General features: G+C 39.3%; 1 protein-coding gene across 1 annotated transcript in view; it reads right to left on the minus strand.

Annotated features, from left to right (window-relative positions):
• Positions 1–1,418: 1,418 nt before the first annotated feature.
• Positions 1,419–20,472, minus strand: part of SPSB4 (splA/ryanodine receptor domain and SOCS box containing 4) — a 92,654-nt gene continuing 73,600 nt past the window's right edge. Inside the window, exon 3 of the mRNA XM_050902518.1 lies at positions 1,419–2,723. Within this exon, the coding sequence (XP_050758475.1) occupies positions 2,596–2,723 (128 nt within the window). The 3' untranslated portion in view covers positions 1,419–2,595. The remainder of the gene's footprint in view (positions 2,724–20,472) is intronic.

The following is a 20,472-nucleotide window of genomic DNA, read 5'->3' on the forward strand; positions in this document are numbered from 1 at the left end:
GGGATGGTTAGCAGGAACACTGAAGAGTCGTTAATATTCTCCACGGTACATCCTCCTTACAAGACTTCTGTGGACCAAGAAAACGGTATCAAAAAGACTTTGACCCCCAAAACCACGGCCCTAATCCCACATGAACGGGTGTATCTACCATCCACAGCATCACAACACGCAACTAAGGAACAGTAAAAGAATAAAACTATCATTCCTGTAAAACTAGCACTCCTGGAAGACAGCTAACTGTTAGAAAAAAAAATGTTTGAAAGTTAAAATAAGGACGTTTGGTTTAGAGGAATCATCACAGAAGGGGCACCAACTGAAATTCCAATCCAACTGTAAAATAATTAGGTTAATTAACATACAGAGGCACCATTAACTTGTCTCATGATATCACTTCCCACTTTACTATCACATTACAAAGCTGTCGGCCTCGGTCAAGCTTCAGAACAGGGAAGACAACACTTAACAGTTGTGTCACTGCAGTTATTCAAAGGAACACGAAGTCCAGTTACACACAGTAAAACACTAATTTTAGGAAATGCTTACCTAAAATGGACTTCAGTGGTGGAAAAATAAGGTCTACCAGGATTACTATGCCATTCCCGAACAGCTGCTTACCTTGCTTATGAAAGATCATTTGACACAGCTGTATTTTTCCTTTTGAGTAAGTTGTTATACCTTTATATCTCCTTCCTATCTCCTCCTTCCTACGTATCTATTGAGACAAAAGGTTTAAATTAAACAAAGCAAGTGGGAAAAGTAAGAAATACAGATCACAGCTGTAATTTCTTCACCCTTTGCAAGACTAAGGTAAGGAATACAGTCTGTACCTCTCACCTTAAGTGAAAGCAGGTCTGAAAATAAGTTGATGCTGAAGCAAGCATCAACTTACACAGTTAAGCTCAGAGAAGCAAATACTTGTTATTTAATTTTTTACATCCCTGTGTTACCTTGGCCTTGTTGCTTCCACTCTTGCTCCTGTTGTTGTATCTTGTTTATCTCACGTCTCTCTCTTCCGAGTGAGACTGTAATTCTGTTCCTTGGGGTGACTGAGAGAAGGGCAACCACCTCCGGTTCACTGGTTTTGCCTGTATCATCAGTGCACAGCGGTCAAACTTCAACCTACCTCAAAAGCACGGAGTCTCAAAGTGCAACTTCGCACAAAACTGAGGTTTTGTTTAGAGGAATCTGGCCAGAATTGTGTTAAAAGCAAGAGCACAGCTATATTCAGAGTGAGCGGGATAAATCAGGAACAGGACATGACATTGCCTGCAATCTCTCTCGCACATGAACCCAAAGCAGCAATTCCAAAGAAGTGCTGAACAGAAACATTCGCAAAGCTGCAGGAGGAACTGAACTTCAACTCTGTACGCAGTGCTGTATTATTTAACACTTCATCAAAGGAGACATGAGTTTTATTTTGGACAGTAGACTTTATTAGAAATTTTCTCCTCATTCATCAGTAAATTCACATTAAAATATGCTGAAGGCAGCTCAGTCTAAACATTTGACATCCTGCCATAACAACAACTTCCAGTTTAAAAACTAGATAACTGATCAGGCAGATAACTTGAAACATGTAAGAAATGCAAATAGAAAGCAGCATCTTAAAAAATGGGATGAGCCTGAAAAATTAATACATTTCAGGTGGAGTTGGGGAAAAAACCAAAATCAGTCACCCCAAGATGGGAAATAGTTAAATGAGAACTCCACAGACTCTAAACAGATAAATAAACATTATAACCACACATACATTAAAAAGAGAACCAAGTACTTAGAGTTCATACCACATAAAAATTATAAATTTGTTCAAATAAAAAGTGACAAGCTTTCTAAAATACGAATATCCTAAATTCTTGAGATAGTGAACACTTTGTTATAAACTGCAGAACTTTGGAGGGACTAGATTTGGTCTTGAAAACAATGGACTGCATCTTACTGTTACCACATCCAAAAATTGATCTCTGACACACATACTAGTTTTTTTTCCTCTCATGTTTTTAAATCACATACTCTTCTTCTAGACAATAATCTGCTTTTTTAAATGTTGGAACTTTTAGATATTATAGGCCTGATTATGTTGAGTGCTGAACACTCAAAGCTCTCAACAACTCTGGATACCAAAGGCAAGGTTTAAATATTTTTCAAAAGTTACTGTCAAGATTTTTCCTTTGCTAATTTATTGTAATCTATTGGGGTGAGGTGTAGGAGAGAGAGAGAGAGGCGGGGGGGGGGGGGGAATCACATTATTGAAGAATGCTCTGTCCTGCATGACAGTGGATCTTGCAGGTCAGATTTTCTATTGGCATTTACCAGAGGCAACAAAGATAAACCAATATATAAGAGATGAGAATAATGGCCTTCAGGACTGTAAACACAACAGGCAACAGATAATACACGAATCTCAATCAAATCAATGTTTTCACATTCTTTAATAGTCCCCCACAGTGATCTGCTTTCACTGATTCAGAAAAAAATATATATTAAAAATTAAATAACACTTAAGTGTCCATCACGAAGATTTATATTTTGCTGTAAACAATTTTCTGCCATTTGCATTGATGTAGTCCAACGTGAGGCCAGAGGGTTCTAGATGTCTTATTGGTACTGTAAATAATTTTTCAGAGACAGAGGCAAAGGTAGAATTTCTATGTCATGCAGGCGGTCTCTGCCAAGAGCAAAACGAATTGATCTTCGGCACAAGTCCATTAAAGGCAGGGGTTCCGCTGAAACAAATAGAAGACAGAAAATAAGGAGTTAATTTTTCAGCATCTCCATTTACAGGCAATGTTTTATTTATTAACATAGATTCTGTATTGTATTAAACAGTCATAAAGATAGTAATGGCATTGTGAAAAACCTGATGACCATGAGACAATTAAGATAATCAATAAAAGCAAAGACAGAATTCTATGCATTTCACCCATAATAAGTGATTGTGAAGTTTCAGGCTGAGCTTCCTTATCTATAAGGCTTAAAATACTAATCCAAAACCACTCTTCAGGCTTACCAAGTTGCAGCATAGGAAGTTATTACATTTCCAGATTTCTAACAAGACAAAGAGCTTCTACTCTGTTTAGAACACAACATTTGTCACGTTGTGTTAACGTGAACTACACTGGCAACTTCTGACCTTTACATACCAGTTCCTTCTGCGTCTTAGGAACTAGAAATGGTACTTAAGGGTAACCAAACTTCTCAGCAAACACTGCTTTTTCTGCAACACTCGCTTAGCCTTTCTTTCTAGGAAGTTCATTGGAAGCAAAAAACTAAACAAAACACCCTCAAAAATCTAGAGGAAATTTAACCTTTTCCTCCATGAATACATTAGGGGAGGAGGATTCAGCTGACTAGAAGGCAGGGTGGGTGTTCTCATATGTATATACACAAACACCCCCAAAATATACAAACAACATCTGAGGATGCTCTTAGTTTAATTTAATATAAATGAATTAAGTATCTGTCAGAAATGCCTGGCTGATAGCACTTAAGATGGGAGACCCGAACACAGTGATCTGCAGCAGCTCAAACCTCCTCACCCCTATATCCCATCCTGGCCTGCAAGACTTGCACAGAATTGCAGGAACATCATGGAATTTCCATCCAATAGTAGCATGAATGATCTCTGTGATGGCAGAGTTTGCAATGGAAATCTTTTTGCAGCAGGAACTGGAATAAAGCCATAATGTCTTTAACCAGTTACCTCTATCTTCGAGAACAACTTTAACCAGACGGATTTGGTTGCACACGTTGGTTTAAAAGGGTAAGAGCTTAAAAGACTACAGGAAACTCTTCCTCTTTACGTGATAAAATAGTAGTAGCCTTTAAAACCTTACGCGTACTTTCAAATGGAGAAAAAAAAATGTCACGTCCCTATATTATAGTGATAACCTTTTATAAACTTGACAGATTACTTAGGAGTGCTCAACATTGTACAGCACTCAGTGGTTTTATCAAGAGCTCTTTTATGTGCCACATGTACATTCGCACAAACTATGTTAATCTACCAATCCTTTAGCTGACATTATTTTAAAACCTACTTGAAAAAAAATCATTGCAAAGCACAAAATATCTGATTTAAGGATTGGTTTTATATGCTATAATTGTCTGCTCTGGTGACACACCACTGACTTAATGGATTTTCCATCATTTATCCCAGCATCACATTTGATTTATATAGTTCACAATTCACTGTGGTGTTTCCCAACAGTGTTTAGGGAAAAAGCTTAGAAAGCATTCTGTTGTGCTCTGAAAGATGAAAAAGCTTATTTAACTTTATAACCACTTCAGTGACTCTGATATGGAGTCTACTTCTTAAAAATCCACTTCATCTGTAATTTTGGCTATTAAAAGATTGAAAAATAAGAGCCCTCACATTCCAGTAATAAAGTAGTATTTCTATACATCAGTGATCTTAGTTTTTATTTTTACATACCAGAATTATGAACGTTAAATCTTAAGGGATGAAGCTGTAAAATTAATTAACCAGGATTAATAAGTAGGAGCAAAAATAGCTCATAAGTTCCAGGACACAGAATACAGCACATCTTACAAGTCTTACACCATAAACAACAATTTTCTAAGTATCTTCCCAGAATCTCTGAGGTCCCATTAAGAAGATGTAAAATAAAGTCTAAGAGTGTTTAAAGCCATTAACTGACCATGTGTTCTCTTTTTTTTCCTAGACAAAGGAATATGTAAAATGTAGCCATCTGTGCAGCCAGGCACAGAGTTAATCCTAAACTTCAAAACACAATTTAAGGAAAGGTTAAAACATTTTTCAAGCTTGAAATGCTAAATGAATGTCTCCTGTCTCACTTCTACAGGGAATTTTCAAATGCTAAAGAAAATGCCCCCAAGTGTTTGAAACAGCTGCTAAATTACACATACTGAATGTGTTTTTGCAACTTGAAAATTTAACTATACTCTTTTTATTCTCCTTTCTATCCAACAGCAGTTCAAACCTACAACAAAATTAGAACAGGTTTGTCCCACAATACTAAATAAAAGGTATGCTTTCTGGGATGCTGGCTGTAAGAACTTGATGAAAAATTGTAGTAATAGCATTTTAAGTAAAAACTTTTCACAGTTGTGAATAGTCCTAAATGATCAAAAATTAAATTCAGGAAAAGAAATCACTTTAGGTTTCAAAATAGTTTATGGGATAAAAGTAAAACTGTTTAAAATTAAAGACCAACAATTTTTTGACAGCCTAATTCAACAGAACTATTATCAAACATTTGGTATGTACCTTAATGCAAGCACTCTCCCGTCCATCACATCTCATGTTTTTACCACATATTTTACAAAGGAGGATCATTTGGAAAAAATTTGGGTTTTAAGAAGCACAAGTTAGGTTCTGAAAACTGGGCAAGTTCGGGGGGGGCGAGGGGGGGCATTTGTATTAATATGGGGAAGAGACAGACAAAAGCTTGTATAAAGATTGTGCAGACCTTTGGCCCTGTGCTGTACGGCAGCTGGGAGTGCTTCTCAACTCTGGCATCTGGGTGCATCCCTCAGCAGCACCCTGCCCTGAAGCTGAGAAGACAGACTCAGCCATGCACCCTTCTCCAGCACACCGGGCCCTGGGCTAGATGGGTGCCACCATGTGCCCCAGCAGGCTAGATGGGTGCCACCATGTGCCCCAGCAGGTCCCCCACCTTGGGAACTGGCAGAGCAAAGGCACGCCAGAGTGCCACTGCCCTGCAGCCTAGACAGAAGCAAGTGGTAATTTCAGAGATGCTTTAACATTCATCAGGTGCCAATATCTGGCGTACAGCCTGGCTGCCACTGTCTGGCGTTCACGCTGGGTGCCAAGCCCAGGCTCTGCCGTGCCCCCACCGCAGCTCCGATGGTTCACCAGCTGCGAGGCATTTCCTGCGCTGGAGCTCGGGGAGAGGGAACTGGGATGATGTTAGCACAACACAGCGTGCCGGCAAGGAAACGGACCGCTGCAAAGAGGTTGCTCGTCATCTGCTGTAATGGCTGAACTGTCTCTTTCACACACATGCAAACATCAAAAGTGCCTCAGGTTTTCAGGGAAATTCAGTCAGAAATAAAAAGTATCACAAGTAACTCAGTCCTTTTGGAAAGGAAAAGTTCTACAATCCTGAGTATATATTGCTATGCACCCCACCTAAAACACACACACAGACTTGATGAATCCAAAACACTCAACAGCACATTCAAACGTTCAAAACAGTATTTCCAAAATGCTACTTTCATTTGAGATCATACAAATAATGCTGAGAAGAGAATATTCTAATAATGGAAGAGGTGGGAAGATGAATATTCTGAAGCCATGTGGTTAGTTGTAAGTTTGGCTACTGAAAAAGTCTTTCTTTCACAACATTAAATATTTACCTTTGAAAAACTTTTAAATTCAGGTACATTAACTGACTGTCAGAACATCTCACTACTTAGTATACCTAGCATGCATTGTAAGTGTTGTATTTTCAGAATAACCTACAAAGGAATGGAAATGGAGCATTCAAGCTCCCCAGAAAAACATGAACATTTTGCCGAAGTTATGTGGACTCCAGTAATGTTCTTGCCATTAGAAAAAGGAGGAATGAATTGCTGAGCTGGAATGCAAAATTGTAAAGAAAACATGATTCACAAGAATGGCTCTTTGTATTAAATTCCCAACCAGGCTAAGAAATTCAAAGCGAGACACTCCAGGGCAAGGGAGCAAGCTTTGCACAGGAAACCCAGCGCTTCCTCTCAGGCTCCAGCAGAACTCGGAGAGAAAAGTGCAGCTACAGCTTGTTGGGTAACACACGCACTGAGCCTCGGGCCAACTCCCATCACCTTCCTGAACATACTTTAAGGAATCGTCTTCTCGTTTAAAGTTTACTATGAAACCTCTTCACCCAAAGGTAGCTCCTCATAACTGTCACATTACAGAAAACTATTTTTCAAGAGAAAAAAAACAGTGAAAAAATAATACTGCTTAATTTTTGTGTCAGAGTGTAATTCCTGTGTCTCCCAATTTTGTACCAGTAGTTTACAAGAAGGCCCGTTAAAAAAAAAAAAAACCAAACAGCTGAGAAACAGACCTTTGCTTCCACTCCTTCTCCGAAGTGTATCTGCAACAGGCCCACCATGGGTCGCAGGACAGGGTACTCCATCGCAAACCTTCCTTTCCCTACACTACAGTTACGTGCATGCCGACACCTGAACACCTGGGACCTGGGGGTAAGGCACAACAACAGCCCCTCTTCTCACGCAGAGCTGCATTTCATCAAGTGGTGTACAGAACAGCTTAAATAGCTATTTAACATAATGGCTCATAGCTTAAAAACAGCTTAAATACCTATTCAATAAATTAAATTAATTAAATAATAATAGCTATTTAGTAGCCATTTAGCTATTAATAACACAAAATAGCTGTGTTTAGATATCTAGATATATTCGTTCTAATAGTATCGCTGACGGTTTAAGGACAAAGGCAAAGAAACATTTGTAACTTGAAACAACTATGTGCTTGTGAGCATTTCTCCAATAAATACGCATCTGCGATAGCAATTTGCACATCATTACCAGCTGAAAAGTTCATTTAGTTTTGGCAACCTGTAGTTATTTAACAATCTGGCACTCCAACAACTGTCTCATCTTTGTAAACAGGCTTTTGTAGTTGAGATACTAAAGTCATTTAGCATCCAATAACACTAAATGTTATTAACTGCAATGTCACATAAGGCTTATACAAAAAAGCAGCTTTTAGCACACAACAATTATTTGCCAAATGACAATACTAATTTTTTAAAGAAATTTTTAAAGTTCAAACAGCACATAATGTTCATGGCTTTCACTAATCTATGAAGAACATATTTTCATCTCATTTTATAAAATCAGAGCTGTCTGGGAAAAAACCCACCACAATCAAAGCAAAATTAAAGCTAGTTGAAAAACGAAGTTTTTGTGAGAACCATCGTCACCAAAAATTAAGGAATTTTTTTAGTTATTTTATAGGTCTAAGATACCAAATTATCTTATATTTTGATATTTTTGGCCTTAAACTTATTAAAAAGCACTTATATTCAGTGATTCATGTTACTGTTTCCAACTGCTGTAAGGCAGCCTTAAAGTCAGCTTTAAAAAAAGAAAAAAATACAGTGTTACGAGACAGAGATGCAATCGCACATCATAAAATAAGTGGATGACATCTCCCCAGTCCTAACTGTGCTGTGCTAACAACAGTGCCACGAGGGAAGAGCCAGTTCATTAGTGAGGCAACGGTGGCATAACCTTTCTTGCCCCGGAACGCCCATCACCTGGCAGAAGAGCGAGGTGAAGCAGCACCACCTCAAGAACAGGAAAGTAACCAACCTCCTGCAAAAGTAATATATGCCTGGTGCGGAGAGCAGTCTTGGAAACTCAGAAAATGCATGATGCCTCTGTTCGTATCCTAACTGGGCATAAGGTTTTCTATACATGTTACATACTTGGTGGCTATTGTCCCGTGCCCCTTTCTGCCCTCTCCTCTTTGCCACCAGTAAGTCAGCATCACTCAGGTTCCCGCCCTGCACTTCTTTTCACCGCTCAATTTTAATCTCATACTTTGCCAAGATCAATGATGATCATCATCATCTTTAGAGGGATGATGTCGCCAAAAGATTAACCCTTTGTCATGGAAAGGGGATCCAATACGGACACGAGATGACATTCTTAGACTGTCCCTGTTCTGGTGGGCCTCCCATAAACCAGGCGGGAAGAGAAAGTTCTCTCCACAGCTTGTCACCACTCTGCTACCTGATGCCTACCTGTTCTGATGGACAATCCTCTGCCCCCATCAGAGCACCTGAGTGCCCGCCATACTCCAGACTGCAGCACGCTTTTATTTTAATCCTTTTTCTTGAAATTTCCCCCTTCTTCCAGGTATTAAAACACCTGCTAAGGGGTAACGTGGCCTAAGTGGCCACTAAGTGTTAAATGGCCTAAGTTTCCATTAGGGTGATTTACGGTATACAGAAATCTGTAACTACCATTTAATTATCACATACAATAAACATACAAATATATGTAAGCCAGGAGTTTTCCTTCCAACCTTTCTGCCAAAGCTTAATTATTGTTTTAATTTTACGCAGTACAGGCCAAATTCTTTCCCCCAGATAATACAGTACATAAATACACCCCCTGTGACATATTTATGGCTTCCCTGATGCAACTGATGGAAAATTTGAGTTGTGTTCCTTAAATGGCACAATCTAGAGAAAGGAAATTGCAAATAATATATTCAAGAACCCAAGATATGACCAGTCATAAAAAATGCTAATAAATCTCCTAACAGCAATGAAAATTCAGTCAAAGGATAACAGGATAAAAGAAATCACTTATCTATTTTTCCCACAGATGCCTAAGCTCTGCAGCCTAACCCAGCAAACCGTACAAACGAAGCACCTTAGAACATCACATTTTAATTACAGCTCAGGCAATCCAGAGGAATCACCACTCTCAAGAATTCTGCAATTCAAAAGGGAACACCGTGGTTTTTCAAAAGAGCACTGTCATTTTTCTCTAACTCCCATGTTTATCTAGCCGAGAGCACCGGGCTCTGGCAGACTACTACCAAACTTCGGCTGGCTTTGCAAAAGTCGCATGCTACAGAGCCCCGAGCTCCCCTGTAGCAGCTGATGCTGTTACTACAGGCAGAGCACATGCACACCCCCCTTCAGCCCCTCCGACATCGCCCTCCCACCCATGCAGCTTGTTCCTATACAGCTGGAAGCTATCACACTCACTTCTTCAAAAGCATAACGGGTGGCAGATGGTGAGATTTTTTGTTATCAGTCAAGGCTGATAAACAGCCGCTGTCTCCAGCAGTTGTCTACTAGGACAAATAAAGCTTTATGTTGTACCACATCAGCACCTTGCTTTTAGCAGACAGAGTGGGGAAATAAAAATACAAAAATACCACAAACACCCCCTGTATCTGAGCTAACCCACATCCCACAACAGTTTGGTACTTGAAATTAAATATGTTAAAGGGAGAAAGGAAGGCAAGAAAGCTTGAATAGAGGGAAGGGCTCAGGGGTAAACCTCCCTCCTCCTCTGCATGTCTTGTGCTGGGCAGGGGGAATTTTTTTACAGATACCTTTGGCTTTTAAGTGTTAAATGCAGTTAAGCACAGTTTAAAACTTCAATCAGGCATCATTTAGCAGAATTAAGCTGAAAAAGCAGCAATGAACAAGCAGATATTCTGCAGCATCATTTGTTTTCAGTTAATACTCTCCAGCTATGCTTTCTTGAGAGGAAAAGAGTTGAAAAGCAGAACAGAATGAAAACAAACCAAAACCAATCCCAAAAGCCAGTGGCCTCTTGGTAGGGGTTCAATAAAGAATCTGTCATTTGAGCACAAGTACGTATCTTGCAATTTCTTTTTTGCATTTCAGTGTTTGCAATCTCCTATGAAGGCACAAGACTTAGACAACTGGTCCTGACTCATAAGCACCAGAGCACATGCCTAAATCCAATGAATTCAATGCAGGCTTAAAATTTATTCTTAAAGATTTCAATTTAGTAGACTTCAGCATATGCCTAAACACTTTTTTTTTGTATCATATTGGTTATAGGAGTCTTCTTCCTAGAAAAGTAATTTGTTTGTGTACATTTGTAGGAAGGCTGTATATATAGAGTCATATACATATATATCTGTAGAAACCCTCTTCTGAGAGGCTTAATGTGCTCTACAGTTCTTACCCTCTAAGTGAGTTTACGATCCACCTAAAAAGGGCTCTAGATCAAGCACATTTAATATGTAGAACAGGAGCAATACAAAGTCTGGCCCAGGCAAAATCCACAAGCAAACTTCCCTCTGGAAACTTTCCTAAAACCCTTCATTTTCTGAATTACAACAGATAATTTAAATGTATATATGCATTATAATTCTTCAATTTCCAGTAACAACAACAGCAACAAAAAAATCACAGCTATGATTCATGTTTGAAAACTTTTTAACACACTATTTCTCCAATCTACAGATTACTAAATTGTACTGCTCTACATAATTCAGAAGCTGCAAGACAGAGCCAGATAATAATGAATTTTACCAGCAAATGAGTGGCTTTTTTAAAAAGGAGCAAAGCCCTGTAATAAGCTGCTTTTTTACAGCTTGATAGATTTGCATGCTGCCAGAGAGCATGAGCGAGAACGGTGGCCACTTCCCTTCTGAAAGAGGAAGCGTACGTATGATTTCATTCCCTGTGTGCATCAGGAAAATGCAAATAGGAAGAATGAGCTGGGAAGATTTGCTTTCTGGTCTTGATTTGTTCGTTGTTCTCCTCCCCTCAAATACTTCCACGAAACAACTCTTTGCTTTGTTCTTGAAAATAATACGAAGGTAAATTGAGACAGTTACTTCAGTGATGATCTAAATGTTATGTAGTAGAAAAGACATGTAACATAAATACACGTTCTTTAAAACCAACAAACAAAAAAGATTAAGTGCTTGATGTCAGAGATGAGCCTAAGCTACAACCGTTGGCTCCTTAGCTCCTCCCAGCTCAAACTTCCCCAAGTTTAACATGCTGGGAATGAGGATTTGTCTTAGATTAATCTCTAATCTATAATTTATAGCTTTTACTCTTAGGAACACATTTATCACCATTAAATTCAGCTTGTGTGCCAGGCCATAAAGAGGGAAGTTAAAATATATCAAGGTGAGAGAAGATTAAAGCTTGGATGAGAATTTCACTGAGTAGATGCATTGGAGTTCAAAGACAATGTTGTTCAGGGGTTATGGACAGATTTATAGGCAAAGTAATAACTGAGAAAGTTGAAGGAAAGTTCAGGTTTCAAGGATGAACCACTGCAGACAACTATTGCAACAGGAATTCACACACTGCAAACAATATGCAACATGATGACTGAAATATGATGAAACCATTTCTTGCATTTTATCTCTTCATGAAATGTGCTTCAGAAATGGGCAAATAAAACACCCATGCACAAGTACACACCTATAACAAGCTTTACGGCTGTGAACAAGTCTTTATTGTTCGGGGGGGTGGGGGGATGAGGGGCTGGAATCAAAGAGATTTTAGGTGAATCTTTTACTGTCCCTCAATTCATTGGCACATTTCTGCCTTAATAGTATTACAGCAGATGATGAGATTTCTTGGTGGGAAACCTAATCGTACTGATTAAAATATTCTAGAATTCAAAACTGTACGTTTTCACAGCTGTTCTTAAGCATGTTTTTTATTTTGGGTTAAGCTAATCAAGTACACTTTTGAGAGAGAGAGAGAGAATCAATGAATGAAAGATGCATGCAAAAAGACAAAATGTTGGAACTACGTGCTGAACCGGGTGGGTACCTGGTTGCCTGACTGCCCCATCTGCTCTTCGCCCACTAGCCTATTTTATCTACCTGTTGCATTTTGTACGACATGTTCATTGTGTGGGATGATAAAGTACACCCTGTTATCTTTTCTTGTACTGTGCCCAGCATGCTGGAGCCTCACAAGAAATTCTAAATACTACCATACTAAAATAACACATGCTTATGCAAGATTTCCATTGCTTATAACTCATATATTCTCAGCTGGAACCTATCACAGTAGTTTTCTGTACGGGTGTTTAGTATTATACTCAATAATAAAGTTATTTACTCTAGTTAGCAATTAAATTGATTCAAAGCGTCTTCTACATCACATTGCACCACATTGCAGCTTTCTTCAAAGTTTCACCATATTGACACGGCAACAGAACTGATGACTCTTCTACTTATATTAATACAAATTGTGCTGAGCTGTTTAAGACAATAAATATTTGACTACATTCCTCGTATCATTGTTACACGACATTTCCTCAACTGCCTCAATTTAAATTACCCGGAGGCTCCAACATATGCAGATTTCCTCAAACCAAGCGAAAAAACGGCAGCAGCGTGTCATTTAAATTTTAATGCAATTGTATACAAGCTAATGATCTCTAGAGGGGATCTGCAAACACAGACCTGACTCATCATTTTGTTACTCTAGTTTTGATATTAATAGAATTACATTGGAATAAATCTGCAGCAATTAAGTTGCAATTAGTCTCAATATAATGAATTTGATCCTGTTAGTTTAGTACCATTTGTATTTCCGATTTCTTGAGAGTGATTTTTTTTTCTGAAGTACTATAATCTTTATCAGCAGAAAATGGGTACTGGAGACGATCTGAATTATTTTCATAGTGAATTTAGGATTCATCATTGTTCCTGGTATGCAAACACAGCTGATGCTCTCTGACGACATTTCTAAAGCATTCATTTTGAACACAAATGCACTGACATATCACAGGTAGAGCACACAGGGCTGCCTGTATGCACCATTGCTCACCTCTTCTCATCACAAGCTCCTGTTACCATCTTTCAACCTTGGCAAAGCTCTGTCTGAAATTTCACACTGCCTACAACCGGCACTCCTGGCATGTTGTCTTACGAATGGTCTGGTCATTTTGTGAGAAATAGAGTGTGGAAAGATGATTTCCATACTATGCATTCCTACAGCCACTCTATGTGATGTGTTATCATACCCCGAGCCTCTGAAGCACCAGCATAAAACCCACTGATTGGAAGGGAGAGGTGAGGGGGTAGGTGGGCTAGGGAGAGTGGCTTGCCACTAAAGTGACTTTTCCTGTTCCTGGGCACATGGGGTGGATCCAACATGACGAAAAACATTAACGCTCACAAATAAAAAAATCTGGAATTTCACATGGGATTACTAGAATCTGATTGCCAGCTTGAGTTTTGCTCACACTGAATTTCTTCACCTCCAGGGCAGCATCACTGGGCAAAACTTTCCTGTACTTGGTACTACTGGATACATGGACAGCAGGAGCCCTCTCTGAGCTGTCTTCTCCGGCCTGAACAGCTGAAAGGGGAGGTGGCAGTTGTGATGGAACCTGCTGCCATTCTCCATCCATCCGTCATCCTACTCCTCACAATGCTGCGTAATATATTTGGAGAACTAGGCCTGCAGCAGCATACCACTCATGCCTTCTTCCCTGTCCTCCTCCAGCTCGGCAGATCCAGCTAACACATTTTCTCTGGACCTCTCAAACTACACGCGACGACTCCTCCCTCAGTGGTGCTTGCTTGCTGTTCCAATGAATTCAGACACAAAGGGGAGGACAGCAAGAAGGGACCAGGGGGGCTTTTACCCCAGCCCTCTCCTCCTCACACACCTCCCAGCTTTACACTTGGTCCTTCTGTCCTCATGCTTTGTGTTATCCACTCACGGTTTTATGATCACCATCTGCATAGGACGTCATTGATGTCAAACAAGATGAGGAGAAAACCAAGTGCATCTGAACCACCAAGCAGTGTGGCTGCACTCTGAAGGAACTATAAAACACCACGAAGGGTCTGGGTTTATTGCTTCTTACCGATTCACTATCAAATACGCTTTGTCCATAAACAGCCTTTTCCAGCCCTCTCTGCCCCAGCTGCCAGCTGGCTAATGCAGTTGCACAGGTGCAAATGAAAGCATCATTTGGCCTGCAGAAAAGCTATTATGAACAAAGATTTATCTAGATCTTCAGATCCCAAAGTCAATCTGTAAGGCTGGCAATTAAAAAATTGCATCTGGGAACAACAAAGCAAAGCTGAGCAATTCACTCACCTCTTTAATGTACTTGCATGCCTTATTTCTGTAGGAAAGGGAATCCCATCAACCCACTAACACAGCTGATTTCAAATAAAAAACTAGAATGAAAGAAATTGAGTATGTACTAAAATCCTTATAACAATTTCTATGTGTTTGTGTTTTCAGATTCCTGAAGAGATTCAGGTAGTAGCTTGAGGCACTCAGCTCACTACTGTATGTGTGTATATACACATGTATATATAAAACACATACATACACACACGCACAAGAACATAAAAAGGTATGAACATGAGGGAAACATTTGAACCACCCTCCCTTCCTTCCTACACACATACTTGACTTACTTATTTTAGTGGCAGTAACACACCCATGGAGTTTAGTGACACAAAATAGCTATTACTATTTGATTTTAGATTTAAACAAAGGGAAATAGACAAAAGAGATGAAGCTATGAGCTGGAATTAATATTATTCTACTTATATTAAGGACAATGCTGTGATTAATAGCACAGACAAAGTATTTCTAGAATTCTACAATTTGGGCAGATATACAATAATTTCTTGGTACAAAATATAAGCTAATTTCAACATGGTTTTAGCTACAAGAGGATACATTTTCTTATCTAGGCATTGGTAAATACGCAGGTTCAGGTTTTCAAGAATAAGTGAGTTTATGCAAGCCCATACTTAGATATCACAATAAATGACTTGATTCATTACAGTGTCAAGCAGGCAGCAGAGCTTAGTGACGACAATAAGGCCATTTCCAGCCCAAAAAAAGAGATGGCATTTTTTGTCAACTTTTTCTTTGATATTTTATTTACAGTTTGGGATATGACAATTTCAAAGTTACATATTAAGTTCTTTAATGGGAAGAATTGTGGGGTTGTTTTTTGGTTTGTTTTTTTTTTTTTTTTTTTAATTAGTGGAATATCAGTTTGATGCTAAATTTCCATTATGTTAGATTCTGGACAGACTCCTTTACTATCAGCCTCATATTTTGAATACTAATTTTATCTTTTTCTTAATGTGATTACAAAAAGAAGAGAAAAGGTGAGAGACAAATATCAATCCCATTTTATGCTTGTGGGGCATTTATGAACATTTATATATATATATAAAACTCCACTATGACTGTTTTCTTTTCAACCAAATCTTCTGACCTATTAAGTATGTCTTATTTTCTCCTCTTATCAGCCGTCTCTTCCCCCTTCTTCTGTGCTCCTACTCTCAAAGCAAACAGTGTCACTCAGTGAACTGAGGTTTAAAAATGAAAAGCCCTTCTACCTGTGGGTCTGTAAACATCAGGCACAGTATATTTTGCCTTTTTTAATCTAAAATCTAGGTTACATTGGTGCAACAGATGAAATGCTAAATTATCAAAACAAATTCTTCAACTTGGTACTTAATCCAAAGTACAAACCCCCAAAATATTACTAGCACATTCAGAATTACACACAGCACAAAAGAATGCTTCCCACCGAATTCCTTCTGTTCCCTGTCGACTCAGCCTTTTTCACTCCACCAGCATTGTCAGCAAAGCCAAAGGGAACTTTGCCAGGGTAAATACTGCTAAATGGGGTCCCCCATCCATAGATATTTCACTTTTCCCCTGTTGCCAAGTCATTTCTGATGTTAATCTGCCTGTAAGATGAAATGGATTCTTTTTTTTCCAAGTACTCACAGTTTTGAGATAAACACTGACCCCTCAGGCACAAGAATATGCCCATGCCATTTTGATGTCTTGTATATTTCTTAACTAATTAAGTTAATGACTAACACAGCTTTCCAAAATCATCCTTCATAGGGGTGGGAACAGCCACCCAGACCAGACTTCCTGGGGAGCGTTCAATTTAACCCATCCTCCAAACCCATCGCACTAGTTAGTTGTTTACTTTGGTTATGCTTTTACTCCCCTGTCCAGGAGGAGAGATCAAGACCTTGTGCTTGTTTTAAATCTTATTCAACCATACATAGAATCAAACCTGCAACCCTAAAGAAGCCTGTAGTCAAGCACTAGGAGCAAGAAAACTTAAGAGTTTAGGGTAACCTAACCCACTCATGTATCCCATTTCCCAAAGTGCTGATACTTCTTTTGCATCTTCTTGTCCTTTCAAAAATCAGAAAAACTTCTTCAAAAAGCAGGGTTAATAAATCAAGGAAGATACTCTCCTTCAGAGTTGTGAGACAGAAACAGTCAAACAATACCAAAGCAGAGACACAAAGACCTGGGGCATCGCAGCAACGAGAAATGGACTGACTTTATCCTTCCAAGCATCTCCGAGCTCAAGAGACGAGGGGAGATTGGCAGCGTCCATCCAGAGTACTTCCCCGGGAACTCAAAAGTGCAGCTCTCGTGTGTGCTGCTCACTCGGTACTTCCACACTGCTAGCGATGGAGCGGAGACCGGAGCCCTCCATCACCTGCACCTCCTGGTTTCCTTTACAGACATTCCCAGGACTGCAGGCAGGGAGGGAGGCAGGGCATGCTCCCTCCTGCCCGTCCCCTGCCTGGGAAGACTGGGAGATCAGGAGACTAAGGAAAACCTTACTAATTGACAAAGACAAAAGCAACTTGGGAGTGGTGAGCACTACACCAAGATCAGTAGAAAAATGTCAATGAACAAAGGAAAAAGAAAAATAAAGGCTTCTTTCCTTTCTCTGTGTTACGGTTTAGTGTATTGTTTTCAATACAAACCTTATATTGTACATAATCTCTGCTATTAATGACATATTTGTATGTTGATGTCATGCATTTCGTATTCTGAATGAAATCTTTTTATAATATATACTTTAATTTTATTTACTGACGCAAAATCAGAATTCTGGAGTTTGTATATTCGGGATCCTGGTACCAACTGAAATATGCATTTCACTGTCTCTAAGGTAACTTTCCAGCTTAGTAAAAAAGGGCCATGTTTTCCTATTATTTGCTTTATTGACATACCTCCCAAAGACAAAAGCAGGACTATATATTATTCATCACTGCTTTTCCCTTGTGAGGTAACATCAATTAAAACTGACCTTCCAGGACATATCTTCCCTTTAAAACATCAAAGCCAGATGACAATTGCTCAAAACTTCTGGACCTCTCTCCCATACAGCTCTGAACAAGAACTTCTATGCTTGAGCAAAAGCAAACTTCATAGAGAGCAACTTGTATCATTGCTTGAAGATCTCACAGAAGAGCAAAAGTCACCCTCCGGCGAAAGCAGACCACAAGCCCTTGTGTCCCAATAAAAGCATTTCATCTACTTGTTTCTTAGATGCATCACATTTTTTAGAAGCCAGTTGTGCATAGTACTTCTCATTTCATCAAATTCATGCTTGGGATGATCCATGTGGATTTAGCAATTACCATTGACAGAAAAGGTCACAAAATTTTTCCTGTTCCAAACCCGTCTGTTCCTCTTCTGTGCTCAGTAGTCACAGCAGGACTGAATCCTTGCTTTCAAATATGTAAAGCTCAATTAATTTTATGTGCATTTTTCCTTATGGGCTTTGACCAATTTTGATTAAAGATTCACCTTGGTCCATGCAAACATGGATGTCTCACAAAAACCGATTTCCTTTGAGGCTATTTAGAATATCTGAATGAAATCTCTCTTACTTTTGGGAAGCACTTTATGGACATCCTGGTTACAGAATTTTGTTAATGGAAAACCATTTTCAAGGAGTCCTGAAATGAGAACATGTTCCCATATAATAGTGCATGGACTAAAAAAACCCCACAAATCTAGAAAGTTCAAAAGGTTGAGTTGCCTGTTAGTCACAAAACGAGAACAGAACAGAACAAAGTCATCTTCATATACAACTGCCACCCTCTGGCAACTACCATATCTCTTCTAAAGGCCTGCTCTGAAATTTTGTCTCTGCAAATTCTGTTCCTAAAAGCTATTCACCTAACTTTTAACTTTTAAAAATTTTTTTTTGCTTCATAATAGCAAGGTATTTCCAATTGTTCACACTAAGATACTAATCTGCATGGACTTTTGCCTCGTTCCAGGTTTCACCCTGCTCTTGGCAGCAGTGACGCAGGTCTTCCCTGAGCTACTGGAGTTAAACCATGCCACTTCCCACCAGAATTCGGACCAAGCCTGGGACTTGCGGTTCCTCTGAGGACAAATGCACCAGAGGGGGAAGAAAGAGGGACAGTAGGGGATTTATCAGTAGTAACAAAACATTTAGAGAAGAAGGACTTTAGAACAAGCCTACACACACTTCTATCTTCCGTAAGTTCCTAACGCTTAGTGACCCTCTGGTGCTGATGGCTTTCAACAGACTTCTGCGGTTCAGTGCTGTTCTTCCAAATAGCTACTGCCTGTCTTATTCCTGAAAACCCATTTCAGACTCAAAGTTCTGGTTTTTGGCATTTCTTTCCCATTGCCTATACAGGCCAAAGCTGAGCTTCAGAGAAAATGAAAAATTGTCCTTAGAGGGCAATGCCAGATTTATTTTTGGTTGAAAGGTAGCCACACTGACACCTGCCATGCTTTGCCTTTCCTATTTTTCCAAAACGCGCCTCCTGGGTACATTAGACACACAATAATTACAATGAGGGCCACAAATACACTGCTACGATACAGCTAAACCCATTGCCATCCAGATGAAACACGCCTATAATAAATTTCCAATCCATCACTAAAACTTTAGTATTGATGTCCAAACTAACTATATTTGTATGCACAAAGTAATCTAGAGCCCATGAAGCAGAGAAGTTGAAGGAACGACACAGAATACAAAAAGTAAGCAAACCAGCAGCTCTCTGATGCCTCCGACTCTTATCAGGATCCCTGAAAACTGCCTCTCGCTCCATGCAAGTTGCGCTCTGCAGATGTAATGCAGTGTATGATCTTAATCCTACAGAACCTCAGTAAAGCTCTGCCTACCATAGCATTAAACCAGGTCTTTGGGAAGCTCTGCTCAAAAGAAAGTAACACTAAGAGCTGTTATCAGAAATTCAAATAATGATGATTCCTCCAAGTACCATAAACAATTCATGATGCTGGAAATTCAGTATTTTTTTTAAATGTAACAACTATGATGCCCCTCTGCATCTACCATTTGTGAGAATTTAAAATATCACTTAAAAAACCTGAAGTTCATCTGATAAGAGCAAAATGGCACCGTTCACGCAATGCCAGAATACTTTAAATCTTATGCAAGTCTTTAACCTTGGCTTTCAGAATCAAGAACATAAGTTTCTAGTTGCACCTATGTGACTCCATTCTCTCCCACAGAAAAAGGCTATTTATTACCGCTCAACTGCAAGCTTTCTGCAGTGCAGGGAGCCCCAGTCAGGCAGTGGTGCCAGCCGCCTTTGTCAGTCAGCTGTGGCTCCGTTCCCAAAAGCACCAGCCAACCTCAGCAGGTTAAGAGTGCATGCCACATTTTTCACAGAGATATGGTCTGCGATGTAAATGAGGCTGCTCTCTAAGCTTGCCTTCAGAAAGCACTCTCAGGAACCCAGATCAGCCATTTCCTCCTTGAAACTTCTCATTCCCAGAAGAAAAGAGAAAAAAACCTAAGCTTCCCTAGCAGTAAGCATCTGCCAAGAAATTTTAAGCGTTCCCATCCAAACCCTCCTCCCTTTTCTTAAGCTTTCCTTTTCTTGCTGTATTATAAATCACTCTGGAGAAATACCATGGACTCTGAACGTTTAAGTTATGTTCCTAAGTGGTAAACCATCAAGTTTTATTAGACTCCTTAAAATAAAATAGTGTGGTCCATCTGCAGAAGCAAATTATATATTGCTTTCTCTATATTAATTATATGTTACACAGATTAACGGCCATAGTAACAGCAAGGTAAACTTAGCCCTTATTATGGAAAACTGCTCTATCTGAAACAGAACAAATATCACAAGGGTTGAACAAAGCTTTG

Source organism: Gymnogyps californianus, chromosome 10 (assembly GCF_018139145.2).
Source record: "Gymnogyps californianus isolate 813 chromosome 10, ASM1813914v2, whole genome shotgun sequence".
NCBI lineage: Eukaryota > Metazoa > Chordata > Aves > Accipitriformes > Cathartidae > Gymnogyps > Gymnogyps californianus.